At 21.3% G+C, this 16071-nt stretch overlaps 1 protein-coding gene across 1 annotated transcript in view; it reads left to right on the top strand.

The window, feature by feature from the left end:
• Window positions 1-6447: 6447 nt before the first annotated feature.
• Window positions 6448-16071, top strand: part of LOC129612820 (bestrophin-3) — a 51494-nt gene continuing 41870 nt past the window's right edge. Inside the window, exons 1-2 of the mRNA XM_055526603.1 lie at window positions 6448-6702; window positions 6875-7101. Of these exons, the coding sequence (XP_055382578.1) occupies window positions 7031-7101 (71 nt within the window). The 5' untranslated portion in view covers window positions 6448-6702; window positions 6875-7030. The remainder of the gene's footprint in view (window positions 6703-6874; window positions 7102-16071) is intronic.

Raw genomic sequence — 16071 nt, 5'->3', positions numbered from 1 at the left:
CATATATACATATAATCTTATATACATATATATTTTGATAGATAGTGCATAGCATATGAATGCGCTTTAAACGCATTTTTGACATCGCATAAAAAAAACGTGTTTTTAAATAATTTTTATGCAATAATAAGTTCTATAATTTCTTTATATAATACATTGCTTTACGGATATCTATTAATAACTAGGTGAGGTATTGCGTCAAACTTGACGCTTGACGAATAAAATTAAATTATAAGTTATATGCAAAGATAATAATGGGTGTGTTTCTTTCAGGGATATGTAATAATTCTAATGTATAACACTTTAAGAGCGTATAACCATTTTAAACATTTTCCCGAAATGTCTAATTAGCACAAATCACTTAATAATCATACTTTGATTGATGCTCTAATTAATCGATTAAAGGTTTTTAGTATAACAAACTTGAAAAACTAGATTGATAGACGTGAAAGTTAGATTTATAGACTTATTTTCTGTAAATATATTTGAAAAAAATTCTTAAATATATTTGAAAAAAATTCTTAAGTTATGAGTCAATATAACAGCTATTTTCAGGCTTGTATAATTAATTATAATCAAAGTGAATAAAATAAGTTATACGACATGTTTAAACACTTTTAAAATAACTTCAAATAAAATGTGTTAAGTAACAGAACTATTAACATTTTAACCTAAATTAATTTTACTATTTTAATTTAAAATTTCTTAGAAAATTATCAGTCATACAAATAGCTTGATGCAAAAATTTAAAATATCAAAATTACAAAAATAAAATGTATTTTTCTTAAAATGAAAACGTCATTAAAATGAAAATTATTACGAAACGGGTTTTACTCTTTCAAAACAAGTGAATTTTTTTTTATAAAGTTAAAAATTGTCACCTTATTTTAAAATTTATTAGTAAATTATTAAAAAAGCGTATTAATAATATTTTATAAATAAATTTGCTAAAAATAAATAATTCGTTTTTATGAACTAAGAAAAAAAGACCAATTAACACTAAAATTATTAACTCTAAATACATTTTTTGTAGTAATTAAAATGCTATATATAATATATTCATGTGAAAAAATATTTATTTGAATTATACTTGAAAAATTATCATAAATAATTTCATTTTAGCACTTCGTAATTGCTAAATTCTTTATTATCGCAAGGCATTGTTGTCAAAATATATTACGTCAAGGTAATATGATGGTTAACTGTCAAAATATGTTCCGTCACGTTAACGGAATTAATATTTAAACGGAAAGAATTTTTGCGTGTGTTCGGTTTTGTTTGTTATTTAAGGTGCAAATATCGTTTTTAACTTGAATTTGAGAAGCGTTTCTTATTCACAATAAATCATTAAATTTTTACTTAAATTTTTAATATTTTTTATAAAAGTCAAAAAAATTTCATTTCAAATTCTTTGTTTGATTCGTGGTTTACAGACCCATCATTCGTACATGTGAAATTTTGCATTAAAACTATTGGTTTGAATATTTTTAAAAGCCTTAATTTTCCTATGACAGCGTTTGAAATTATATTAAAGAATGATATTACGTAATATTATGTAAAAACAAAAAACATATTTTTTATTGTAATTATACTTGTAATCAATCTTTTAAATCTTTAAAATAATAGTTATATGGCATCATTTTAATAATATAATTATAAGAAATCTGTTCAAATGAATGAAATATATAAATATAATGTGATCATATTACATGCATACATGTTTCGTAAGTTTCATTCATCAAAAGAAAAAATAAAACACTGAAATAAAAGTGAGAATTAAAATATACTGTAGTGACGTTCAGTCTCTGTTTTATAAACAGCACATATTAAAATATATATGTGTATATGGATGTGTTGAGAATTGAGCTATTCATAATTTGATACAGTAGTGACGTTTTGTTTTCGTTGTATAAGATCACGGAATTATCCCAATTTTTATCTTGTACGGAATAAACGTGAAATTTATTTATTAATTGCAAAAAAAGCCATAAATGCACATGCATAGCCGATTTTTATTAAAAATAATTTTTTTTGCATATTAATTATTAATATTATTAATAATAATTATACTAGTTATTCAATTTTTAAATAATGACAATTAATAAAAATAATTTTTATAATGACGTCGTATAAAAGATTTGACAGATATTGTTAAAAATTTTGGTTTTACCATTTATGTATTAATTGCATATATTTAGGGGAAATTTTAGTTTCTTTTGCATTTTGAATACATTTTGTATGCACGTACATTTTGTATGTATTAATAATTCAGAACTGTGAGCAAAAAAAAAATGTACTATACACAAAATAGCGCAAAGAGTGGTATGTAAAAATTATTTGCTTACAACGCTTATAATGGATCTGTTATACGCTTTTTTATTATACGAAATAAGAATATTCTTATATGGAATTAAAATTAATCCAAATAATTCCAAGGGAAACCCAAATAATAATTTTTATTTTTTTAAATTTAATTATTTTTAAATTAATGATTCTTAAATTTTCAACATAATTTGATTCTGTATGTGTGTACCAACACTGTGATGTCGCTATTATCGATACTGTATAGTAAAAAACTAAAAGGGAAGATTTGTTTTCGTATCGAATTCGATATTTAATACGAACTCTTATTTTTGTATAACAAATAAAAATTCGTATCAAATATCTCGTAAAATCAAAGTTCTTTCATGCAGACAAAAAAGGCCCTCTTCTGGACCATATTCATTAGACCAAAGTTAAAATCTCTATGTTAGAAAATTTTCAATATGGTGGTCGACATTGTGTCGCTCACATCAAAATTTTTTTCCTCATTTTTCAGTTTTTAAAATAATTGTGAATTTTGTTTTTTTTAATTATCATGCGAATTTTTATATAGGTTTTTTCATTAACAAAAAAGCAAAAAAATCGAGATAAATATTACGTTGGAAATTTGTATTTAAAATATATTCTGAAATTACAATAAAAGTTTATAGATGAATCAAAAAAGTTGAATGTAAATACAAAAAAAAGAACACAATATGGAGACATAAAAAAACGAAAAAAAAAACGACTCTTAATTTAGCATTGAATTTGCATTTAATTGTGTTTCAATTGTTAATTAAAATCGTAAAAAAAAACCTTCTAAAAAGGTGCCATATTGTGTTCACGAAGTATTTACTATTTATTTACGGTTATCGTCATGTATTTTGCTTTTCGAAAACTTTTTATTTATTTATTGTAATTATTGTGAATAAAAAAAAAAGAAATTAAATCATCATACTTCTTGGAAAATTTTTATTTATTTTGCAAGTTTCCTAATTTTTATAATGTATAAAATAAGAAGGACGACCATACTGTTTTTGTATTTAAGGTAAATTTTTTACTTTACAATGTAAATTAACTCAAACGTAGTTTTTAATCCGGCTTTTAGCTACTCGTATTTTCTCAAAGTTTTAAACAGTATATTTCATTTAAATTCAGTAGAAATCGGTCCTGATATCCCCAAAATTGCAGTCATTTAGCATGGAAATTTGAAAATTTTGAAAATGCATCTTGAGTACTGTCATAAGAAACCTTTTTCATTTTGTTTAATCAACAGAAAATACACGAGAGCGTTCTATGGAAAGGAAACGGATATTCAAAAGCTTAACCAGCCTTGTATTCCTTATAAAAAATGTGATTTAACAAAATCATTAATAAAAATAATTAACTACAGTAATTGTAGTAAATAAATTTATTGTCAAATTTGCCAAAATTTTAAAGAGTAGTGTATGTAAGCATTTGTTGCGATAATAAATATTTGGATATAGAATATAAATGAATACTGAATAAAATTTTTATTATGTAATTTTAAAATTTAATCAATAAAACTTTTTAGCAGATTACAATTTTCATTCAAAATTTTTTCACCATCCCTTGTAAATGTACAACAATATTTAATTTCAAAACATATAATACTTTCTACAATTAATGCATCCGGTCAATATGTTTATATAGTGTTAATTTAATAAATAAGAAAATTAGAAAATATACATACATATTGAATTAAAATTCGAGATTTTACATACATAAATAATATTATAAAATATGCAAAAAATTTTTTTTAAAATAAATTTACACATTTTGAGAAAGTGTGAAAAGATAATAATAAATTTTGAAATAAATTTTCCTAAAACTTTTATGAGTTATGTAGGTTCATATTCTACCGTTACCAATATACCTTATATACTGAATCATTTCATTTCAATTATTTAATTATAGTAAAAATATTAATTAATTATTGTTGAGTAAAAATTTGAATCATTCAATTTTTCATACGAATAAATGTGAAAAGTTAAAAATAGAAAAAACAAAATTAAATTATTTACAAATTAATTAGAGTTTTTTTCTTTCTTTCTATTCAAAATAATACATTTGAAATAATTAAAAATTTCTTTATAAAAATTTTTATATTAATTTGTTAATTAAATTCAATAATTATCATTTAAACAATTATTGTTTAAACAATTCATATAAAATTTTAATTTTTAATATTTTTTTAATTGAATTTTTGTAATTTATGTTTATTGAGAATAATTTAAAATCAATTGGGAAATAAAATATAAAATAGAATGATTAATTAATATTTTAGGATAAATTTTTGCTGAAATTGACGTTGCAATTGTAAATTTTATGCTGGGATTTAAAAATCTACTGGAAATACTTAAATGCTGGCAAAATGTAGATTTGGAAAATCTAAAAAAAAATCATTGAATAATTCAAATTAAAGTAAATTTAATGAATTTTAGCAAACGACTCTTATTCATTTTAGTTATCCTGCATTATAATATGTTATTCAGTAAATTATTGGATTTTTCTGAATCTTTTTCGGAATTTCATTTAAATTTATAGGATATTCAAGGATTCTTCTTTGTCTTTTGTTTAAACTCTGCAAATAGTTAAGATACTCAATATTTAACTCCGTTTTCAAAATTTTGTTGGAATAATGAAGATGGTATAGATATTTTTTCAGAAATTGCAGTTTTAATCACAGCTCTCTTAATTTTTTTCTTTTTCAAAAACCATCATCCATTTTCAATACAGATAGATATGCATCCTCATTGTAAATCTAAAATTAATTAAAAACTTTAGTACAAAGTATAAATAATAATTAATAATAATGTTTTTGTAAAAAAATATTTGTAATTTCAATATTATTAAAAAATTTACATCCGTTTTTATGTCTCATTTCATAATTTTAATTACCCAAATAGATTGTTTACAGTCACGAATTCATTTTAATAATTTAATGGTGCGATAAATTGAAATTCATCAAAATTTATATGAAGAAATTTTATTAAATTAAAATTTTGTAATTTATATTTAAAATTATAATCAAAAAAATTTTCATTAGTTATTTTATGACGATATTGTATTATTAAATTTTCTCAAATTCCTTGATTATTCTGTAGCACAAAACTAATTCATTTTCTGAATTTTATCATATATAAGTCACATTTAATTCAAATTTTTTTATATAGAGGGGACAATTAACAGTATTAACCACATGAATATTCTTTGAATATCCACAATTAATGACAATATTCACCATGATAATTATTTAAAGAATTCACAATCACTAAAATAAAATTGTAATAAATCAAATTCTTCATTTTAATGGTTTTCTTTAAATATTGGAGTGCAGAATGAGCGTTTGTTCTTTAAAAAATGATTAATAATTTATTAAAAGCTTAATTATACATTTTATATTTTGTAATTATTTTGAAATTAAATAATAATTTATTTATTAATATTTTGTTTTTATATTTATTTATAGAACATTGACTTCATATATACACATATATTTATTTTGGAATTTTTTTGAATTAAAAATTGTAGATTATTCATTCATTTGAAATTTAAATTACAAAATGGGTATTTTGCTCTTAAAAAATATTTTTTATTTTTTTTTTTATTATATTGTATATTTAGTTAAGATTTTTATATATAGGACGGGAACAGTTTGTTTTATGAATACTTAAGCACGTATGCGAATAAAATATGAAATTATTACTCTTACAAAAATATAAATAATTAAGAAATACGGAAAGAAATGCGACTCCTATAATACTAATTAATATTCTGCTCATTAATTATATTATACTTTTTGTTTAAAAAATTGTTAAAAATTAAATAAATTTTAAAAAATTTTACGATTCATAATAATTTGTTTAATAATTTTTCTTATTATATTTTGCAGATGAATTTGCATATTTAATAATGAGATAACTAATATGAGAATTAAAAAAAATTTTAAAATGAAATTGTACTCATGACGAATTGAATTGAAAGAATTAAGCAAAAAATTAAAACAAAGTTAATTTTAAAATTAGTGAAATTTATTTAAAAAAAATTATAATAATAAATAATTTAATTTTTAAATAAAATAATTACTTTTTAAAATAAATAATAAAATTTTAAGTGAATTTTTAAATTGTGTAAATAATTCAAAAAATAAAAAACAAATTTAGTGATTTAAAAAAATAAAATTTTTTAATTATTTTACAAAAAAAAAAATTATTGTGATCTTTATTTTTTGTGAATTATTTTGTGAATTCAACAAAATTATAAATTGAAGAATATTTCCTTACCTCAATAAAATAAAATTGTAATAATGTCAACAAAAGGATTTGATACTCGATAATCGATCGAGAATGTGTTAAACATACTCAATTTATTTAAGTTGTAAAAAGCATTAAAATTATTCTGAAAAAAAAAAATATGAATTCTGATTTGAAAAACAAAATAAAATGTGATTTAGTTTAAATAAATTAAAATTAAAATATAATTAAAATTAACAATAATTAATTTTTGCAATAAAACAAAATTAAATTAATTTTTCAAATATATTTTTTAGGTGTTTATAATTTACCAAATTAGTAAAAAAATAAAATTAATTAAATCATTGAATTAATATAAAAAATAAAGAAAAAAATAATTGAATTTCAAAATTCTTAATTAATTTAATAAAAACCGTACTATATTGGGATTAAAGTACCTATATTAAAATAAAATGACAATTTCATATTCCTGTGAAGTACCAAATGGTAGTAGTTTTGGATGTTTTTGGAAAATATTATGGAAGTAAGTATAAAATTTATTTAATTATTAAAAAAAATGGGAAATATTTTATTAAGTCCGATATGATAAGTTATTGTGAATATAATAATTTATTAAAAATTTAGAGTGGAAATTGTGGACAATATTCTAAAATACGTGCATTATTTTAGACAATTTAGGCAATTTTTATATTTTAAATTTGAGCAATTAATAAAGTAGATTGAAGCCTCTTGAGTTTTTATATTTTAAATTTGAGCAGTTAATCAAAGTAGATTCAGGAGATTTTGAGTTCTATAATACGATGTAAACGGTTTTTATTTTTGGAAACTGATGCTTTCGAGCTGAAATGAAAATTATTAACAAGGATTAATTTAATTATTAAAGAGAAATTTTATTAATATTTATTGAAGAAATTTTATTAATATTAATTAATAAAATTTCTTTTAATTAATAAATTTTATTAATATTAATTTGAAAACTATTAATTGTCATAAGAGTCTCTCTTTACAGTCTCTATTTTATAAATTCCGAAGTATGTAAATGCAACACTGTAATTTGTTTTTTTTTACAATCTTATGCAATAAATGAATTTTTCCTTATAAATCACTACTTAATTTATGCAATTCAAAAATAAAAAATTATATCATAAAATATTTATCATAATTGTTGTAAATTTTGAAAATTTCTTCCGCATAAATTAAAAGAGTAACTAAATACTATATTTTGTAATTTATAGCAATAAGTGAGCCAAAAATTTGTTGATTTCTGCTCCAATTAATTTTATAATTTAATTGAAGTCTTAAAGCATACATAAAATGTCAATGCCAAAAATCAAGACTCTTTTGATATTTTTTTCTTGTTTTTTGCTTATAAAATAACAGGTTGTTTACATGATCTTCTTGAATTTCATTGAGTTCAAGTATAAATATATATATAAGTAATTATAGCTTTAAATTTAAGGATTAAAAATTTTTCAAAGACAACTTTATTTTCTTGCCTGTTGAGGTTCCAATAAAATATTGTTTAAATTATAAAAAATCATCAGTGCTCTACATATGATGGTTATTTGTGTAGATGAATATACCAAACTATATGAAGTATTAATACGTCATCATGCGTTAACAATGCAAGATAAAATTAAATTGAGATTTACAAAAAAAAAAAAAATCAATAAATTAAGCAATAAACTAGCACATTTTATGTATTTGTATAACAGGAAAAAAGAAATGATAAAAGTAACCATGAAAACCTGTGTACAATTTAAAAAAAAAACCGAGAAAAAAAACATGCTTCATGTCAAATAAATTTTAGGTTATGAATTTCTTAAAATTTATATTAAATAAATCCCGTTTTTTTTTTTTTCAGTTTTTGACGTTAACAAAATTTTTCAAGGTTTTGTTTAATCATAATTTTTTTTAATTGCTTTTGGGTAAAATTACTTTAGTATATATACCTGCACCTCTTATTTCTGATGAATTCCTGTTAAATTCTGATGAATTTCTAGGGGAAAAATTTTAAAAGATAAAAACTATTTATTATTTAAACTTGATTTATGAAAAATTGAATTAAACTTTGGCTTTTAAAAGCTGCAATCTAAAATAAAATTATTTTTTGTCCTTCAACTTTTGTGATTATCAATTTTTTACGAATTTTAAGTAGTTTACATTTATTTTTTATTTGAGAGTCTTGAATATAATTAATTTATATAATTTTGAAAAGCTTGTTCTTATATTTTTTCTGAAAAATGTTTTGGGTAAATTTATTCCGAATTTGACATATGTATGTAAATTTATAAAATCAATTAAAAATTCCCATATTAATGACGTATATATGTAATCATTAAATTATATTTACAAATTTTAATGAAATCATTCGGATGACGTAAATGTTGTGCATATTATATATTGTAAATATACATACATAAATAGATTATTAATTGACATTTCTTTGTGTACACGTTTAAAGATCATCGAAATTTAACAATTATAATTTAAATTTAAATTCAAAATAAATTGTTAAGTTTGCCAATTATGGCTAAATCATTTGATTACACTTATAAAACCACAGTAACTCAATTAGATATATTTGTGATGTGGGTTGCAAGGGTTAATAATTTTGTATGTAATTCGTAACAATAGGACTCTATTAAAATAACTCCCAAAATATGAATAATTATTTTGATAAAAGCACATTGTACGTATACAAATTTCGATTTCATGGTAAAAATATTAAAAAAAAAAATTCCTATTAAAAAACTCTCACCTTCCTTGATTTATTGCCACCTAAATTTAATTTTTTTTTTTGCGAGTTATGCGAGTTATTCACATTTTGTGCAAACCAACTGATTCCGGAAACTTTCATTTTTTAAGATGATTGTTTTTTTTTTTTGCTTACTTTGTTTTGCTATACGAAATCATCCATATTTCACGTTTATTTTGTATTTTTTTACCTTAAAATTTTTAGTTATATTTGCTAAACGATTACTTATTTGTTTTTTTTTTTCTTATTTAATTTATTAATTTTTAAAGATTCACTTGAGTTAAAAGTGTATAATGATTAAATTTTTATTGATTTTTAGCACATTTCAATTTATTACCTTGATTTGGATATTTTTTTTTTTTCTTATCGTAATTTGAATATTAAAATTTATATAAACTTTAAAAGCAATTGGAAACAAATTTAATTTTATATAAAAAATTTGTTATATTAAGTATTTGTTATATTAGGTATTTGTTTATTATTGCTATATTATAAAATAGGTAGAATTATTAAATTGTATTTAAAAAATTCAGTAAAATAATTATGAATTGTGCATATTTCAAATGTGTGAGTGCGTTTTGACTATAAAAGTTAAAATTTTTTAAAAAAAGAATAAGTAAAAATTATAAAAAACTTTTATATATTTTTAACTATAACAAAAAGTTTGGTGCCAATATTGTTGCATAATTAGCATAAAATTAAAATTTAATTTAAAATAAATTTGCTTATATTTCGAGTTTTATTTTATGAACTCCTGTTAAATGAAAGTTCAAGGTCTTGTTTCTTTACTACTCGTATAATGAAAACGAATGACATTCGAACAAAAATAATAATTACAATTTGATGAATTTTAACGTTAATAACTATAATAATTAACGATATTATTAACGAAATTTTTTAAAATATTTTAAACTTAAAATATTTGCTAGTGTTTTATGTTAACCTATTACTAAAAAGTTTTGAGTTTTTTTTTTTGTATTAAGTTTATTTTGAGTTTTAACTTTAAACGTACATGCAAAATTATTTTTGCAGAGAGAAAGTAGCTCAATACAAAAATTTTTCTCTGAAAAAGTTGATCACTTGACAATTTAAATTCTCTCAAAATATGATAACAGAGTATGAAAAATGAGTAAGAAATACGAGTTGTTTCAACACGCTCAACTCAATCAATTTCAACTTCATTTAATTATTATAATCAATTATCTTTATCATTAATTGATTATTTATGTAAAATATTTAAAAATAATCAGTGCATTCCTTTATTATAAAAAAATAATAAATAATTTGGTTTTGTTTTTAACATTTTGTACTTGCAGTATGACAAATTTAAACACCGGAACAAAAATTATGTAATATAATTGAATATTTACAAAAATTTATAATGACTCGTTGAATAATAATTATATTGATTGTTTGATTTATTTTAAGATAATAGGTAATTAATTTTATTCTCATAAAATTATTGTTTTGGAAGCATAAAATTCATTATTGGGTCCTATATTTGGGTGGTCAGTTTATTACTTATAATTAACTACTATAAAAAATTTATTTGACATATTAATATTGTCAAAAATGGAAATATTCAATTCTAAGTAAACATAAAAATTAAAGAGAGAATAATTATTAAAAAAAAACATTAAGAATTTTTATTTTGTACTTAAATTTTAAAGTAATTACAAATAAAACTTTTGCTATGGAAGCAAGAAGAGAAGAGAATCAAAAATAGGTTTATCAACTCGATTATCTGTCATATTTCATGATTTCTACGGAAAAATGACAAAGACGGAGAAATGACAAATTCAAAATATTTTTAAGAAGGAATGCAGTGTAAAATTTATATTAGTTTCTCATTCTGTTTACTGGTGTGTGCTACCTAGGCTGTTTAGCAAAGCTTACTGATTTTATAATAAATTTTTAAATTATTTCATGAAGACAGCGCTTGTGTATTATATAAAACAATATTGTTCATGTAATAAATTATTTAATGTCAAAAAAATCAACAAAAATTTCAAGATATTTTAACGAAATTCCTATTTCTTTTTTTTTTTTGTTTTATTTCTTTTTTTTAAATTCCATTCAATTAATTTCAATTTGTGATTTGAATAATTGATAAATTTTTAAATTTTATATCTTTATATAAGCACACAAAATAATTTTCTCTTTGACCGCAAGGTTCGCATTAACAATTTTTTTATATTTATGTATTTATTTTTTTTTTCGTGTTGTTCAGTTATTCATTTATAATCATAATATGTAGACATTTTTTAATATTATCAATAATAATATGTGAACATATTATATAAATTTTAAAGTGTAGATATAATATTTTTGAAATATATGCAAAATAAGTAATGTGGATACCTATACATAAATTTTTTATTTATATAAAACAATAAAAATCGATTGAATAAGAGAATAATTTATATATTTTGAATAATAAGTAACTGAAGATTGAAATTGAAAGTGAAAAAAAAAATGAAAATATTTTGTACTTACCATACTTCAATTATTTTCAGTTATAAATTGTGTAATGAGTTGTTCATTATGCGAGCACAACTACTAAAATGCACGTCTATAAAAGATGTATTAATAATGAATCCGACCGCAGTATAGTTGTGACGCCAGTGTGTAATAGTTGAACGAGAGCGTTACGAATGCTAATTCCGATTGGATGCAATAAAATTTGCAATAACCTCAACATTATCTATAAAAATTAATAATATTAGTAACAAATTATACGGGATTATAAATTATATATTCTTATTTTTATGGTTATTAATCTTAACCTTATAATCAACAATATTATAATTACTTTTTACCTTCAAAATATTAATTTGTTTAGGTTTACTTACAATTAATGTTTTAACTTAAAAATTTAAAGAACAGATAAATAATACAGAAAATGTTTGAAATGACATAAAATTGACATATAAATCACAACAATTATAATAGACTAAGGTTATGTTTTGATTTTCATGTCAAACATTTTTGTATATGACATGTAGGTAGAAAAATGATTGAAATACACATTTTTATACACTATTATAAGAAATGAATACCTACAATATTGTTAAATGATATTATTGTTAAACATTTAGTGTATTATGTAGTGTTTTATTAATGTTTTGTTGCAACAATAACAAAAAAACAAATGTTATACCTTTTTTATCTTTAATTTTTCTTTTTGAAAACGAAAAGTTATTTGTATTTATGTTAAACATTTTGTTAACTAACTACTTACTATCTACATACATACATACATATTTATAAATTTCTATTGTATTTCTAAAACAAAAATGCCCAGTAGCCAAACCAAAAAAATGAAAAAGTTTTTCAAAAGAAAATATATAAAAGGTATAAATTGAAAGTAATTATAAAAATTCATGTTGAGTGTTACCAACCTTTTTGTACAATTTAAATTATACTTGTTAAAAATAATAATGAGATTAATGTATACATAACGTTTACATATATATAAGTGATTACAGTATACAAAATAGTAAAAATGAAAGTATAATGTACTACAAATTACTTACTTAAGTTATTACGTATAAATCATATTGTAAGTTAAGTGATTACTTATTACAAATTTACAGTTTTGTAATATTATGTAGGTATTTGATTTTATTAATTAGGGTATTCAATTTTATATATGATATTAATGGATTTAAATTTAATTGTTTGCCATATTTTGACAAGTGTATTACTTCTATTTTAATAAAATTTGTTTGCGGAATTTTAAAGATGGTTTGCGGCGAAATCATGGACATTTATAAATGCGTTTCTTGAAATTCTTGTAGTGATTTTTCCGTCTCCCTGTTAAAGTTCATTTAATTTGAATTTTAGCACAAGAAAATTTTTACTTTTACTGAAATTTGGGAGAGAATCTAAATTAACTTAACATATTGAAACAGCAAGTTCCACTTATTTTCTCAATGCGGCATCCGACTTACGATAGTCAAATTTTTTTATAATCGTATAAGTACTGTATATTATATACCGGATCCATTTACGTGCTTTAGGTAATTTTATACAAGAATGTCATTTAAAAATATTAAACCCATAAATGTAAACGTGTTTGTATACTAGGATAATAACATTTTACAAGTGTCATATATTTATATCAAATGTACTATCACCATACTTCGAATGTTAAATTTCAAAAATCAAATTTTTTTTCCAAAGAAATGAAACCTAAATACCTATAATATAAATTATTACAAATTTAATATTGCATAAAAAATAATTTGATAATGTAATTCGATTTCTATAAATTTTTGTTACGCGAATCGCGATTATGTGATATTTTTATACAAAAAAATATTTAATAAGCGGTTTACCTGTATTACCGGGCAAATTAAGCTCACAATTATCTATACCGTAAAATTATACTTTCGTTATTTTTATTTTCTATGCACATTTTTGGGTTGAATTTTTAAATACATTGTAAATTAAACATCGATACCAGCTTATTACTTACTCCAGTATACAAGTATATAATCTAATCCACGTGTTCGATTGAAATATGAGAGTAAAATTTAAAAATTGTAAAAAAAAAAACGAATTTCTCTTAAATATTTCGGAATATTTCTTATTTTTTTTGTGTGTTTTGTATTTTAATTTACATAAAATTTTTTAATTTTGAATAAAGTATGTAAGGAAGCACTCTATACTATATACAGAAATGATAAAATAAAACGTGTTTGAAATTAAAAAAAAAAAAACAAATATTTCGAATTTAAATAGAGGAAAGAAAATTAACGTAACTCAAAATTTTGAATATTTGACAAAGTACACAACAACAACAAAAAAAAAATTAATCTTTCTTGTGACTTAACCATCAATTTTTATGTAAAATGCCAAAAATTATAATATTTTATTGCAGTATCGTGTCAAGTGATTATTTAATGACGTTTAAAGTGAGAAAAAAATGACTGGTTGCAATGCTTTGAATTTAAAAGAAATTATGATTTTTTTTTTCTTTTTCTTAATTGAAAACACTTTTGTACACTGTAATCGTGTTAAATTTTGACAAGAAAAAAAGTTGACCAAAAAAAAAAGATATTTTCGGACTACTCAAAAATATTTTTAGATACACCTTTATTTAAAGAAATGTACATGTGTTTCTCTTTGTAGATATATTTTTATCTACCTTGTCGATTTATTTTTAAATAGTCATTGAACCAGTTATATTTGGTGTGCACTTTGATTAAGCTTTTCAACATGTTATTTAAAATAAAAATAAAAGTAGTAATTCAATCATGTCGTGCTGTGAGTTCTTAAAGAAGGTATCAAACACCAATACAATGCATTTTAGTTATATATAGATCGACCTTTCAGCCTTTATGAATTTCGATTCTCGTAGTTTAACATAATAATGGATCTTACGCCTCCCAGGGTTAATTCTAATGTTCTCACGAGCACATTTCCCAATGATATATTTCTCTGTAGCGTTCGTCCTGTTACTGGTTTACTTTGTTTAAAAATATATTCGCGCAGGAGATCAAAACCAATGGAGACGACATGTTTAAACTCCTACCATTCCGGTAAATTAACAATACACATTCTCAGTGTGTATTCACTTTTTGGATCCAAATCTGACGTGTTCATTGTTTTGTGCAAGATTTCCAAGATGCGATAGATGTGATACTTCATACATGAACCGGAAAAAAGATCAGAACTGTCGAAAGTATTGGATGTGCTACATCTTTCTATGTAAATAGGTTTCTAAAAGTAAATAAAAAAGAAATTTATCATTCTTTTGTGTGATCATACATATTATCATAGATCATACATATTACGTTACATTTTACGTATGATTAAAGTAATTTTGAAAAAATAATGTAATACGTACCGTATGTGTATAATCTATTGTTATAATCATGTATAACAAAAATATCTGATTCCATATTATAATATATACGCACATATATTAATTATTTAATATGAACGTGGACTGTAATTTGTGTACATAGGTTTTAAAGAGAATATAAAAATCAGGAAAGAAAGAGAGAGTGGGAGATGAGAGATTAAAGTAGTAAAAATAACAGTAATAGAACAGTAGCACTAACAATTGCAATACATCATTAAAAATTTACATACGCACTGTAGTGCTACAAATTTATGAATACATATTATGTATATAACGATCACGATCATGATAATCATTATGATGTTAATAATAATAGTGATTACGATGAATATTGTTGATGATGGAATTGACTTTTCTTTAATGTATTTTTGTAAATAATAATGATAGTGATCATATTATTATTGAATTGTATTATACTTATGTATGTAGACGAGTTTACAGTTGAATGATTTTTGTATTTGCATTTGTATTAACGTATTTTATAGGAAAAAGATTAATAATAAACAAGAAATCTAACCTAAATTTTATCATAAATAAATTATATAAGCACGATTTTAACCTGTAATATTTTTATTGTGATTTTATGAATTTTTTTTTACCAAATTTTTTCTGCTACTGGTGATTGATTTCAATAATTTTGAATAAAAATGAGACACCTGTTTTTTTTTTATTTTTTGCTTAAAAAAGCTAATCAAATAAGAGTTTTTAAAAAATCATTTTGAAATTTGTAAGAAAAAATGTTAAACATAATTTATTTATTTTCTTTTTTTTTATTTTATTTATGAAAAAAGAACGTCTAGACAAATTATAATATCTTAAAAACATGATAACTTGTTTAGAAATCCATCATGTATTATGTAGAT

The sequence above is a fragment of the Condylostylus longicornis genome, unplaced genomic scaffold (genome assembly GCF_029603195.1).
Source record: "Condylostylus longicornis isolate FDR11 unplaced genomic scaffold, ASM2960319v2 ptg000077l, whole genome shotgun sequence".
Taxonomy (NCBI): domain Eukaryota; kingdom Metazoa; phylum Arthropoda; class Insecta; order Diptera; family Dolichopodidae; genus Condylostylus; species Condylostylus longicornis.
This window is presented reverse-complemented; position numbering and strand designations above follow the sequence as displayed.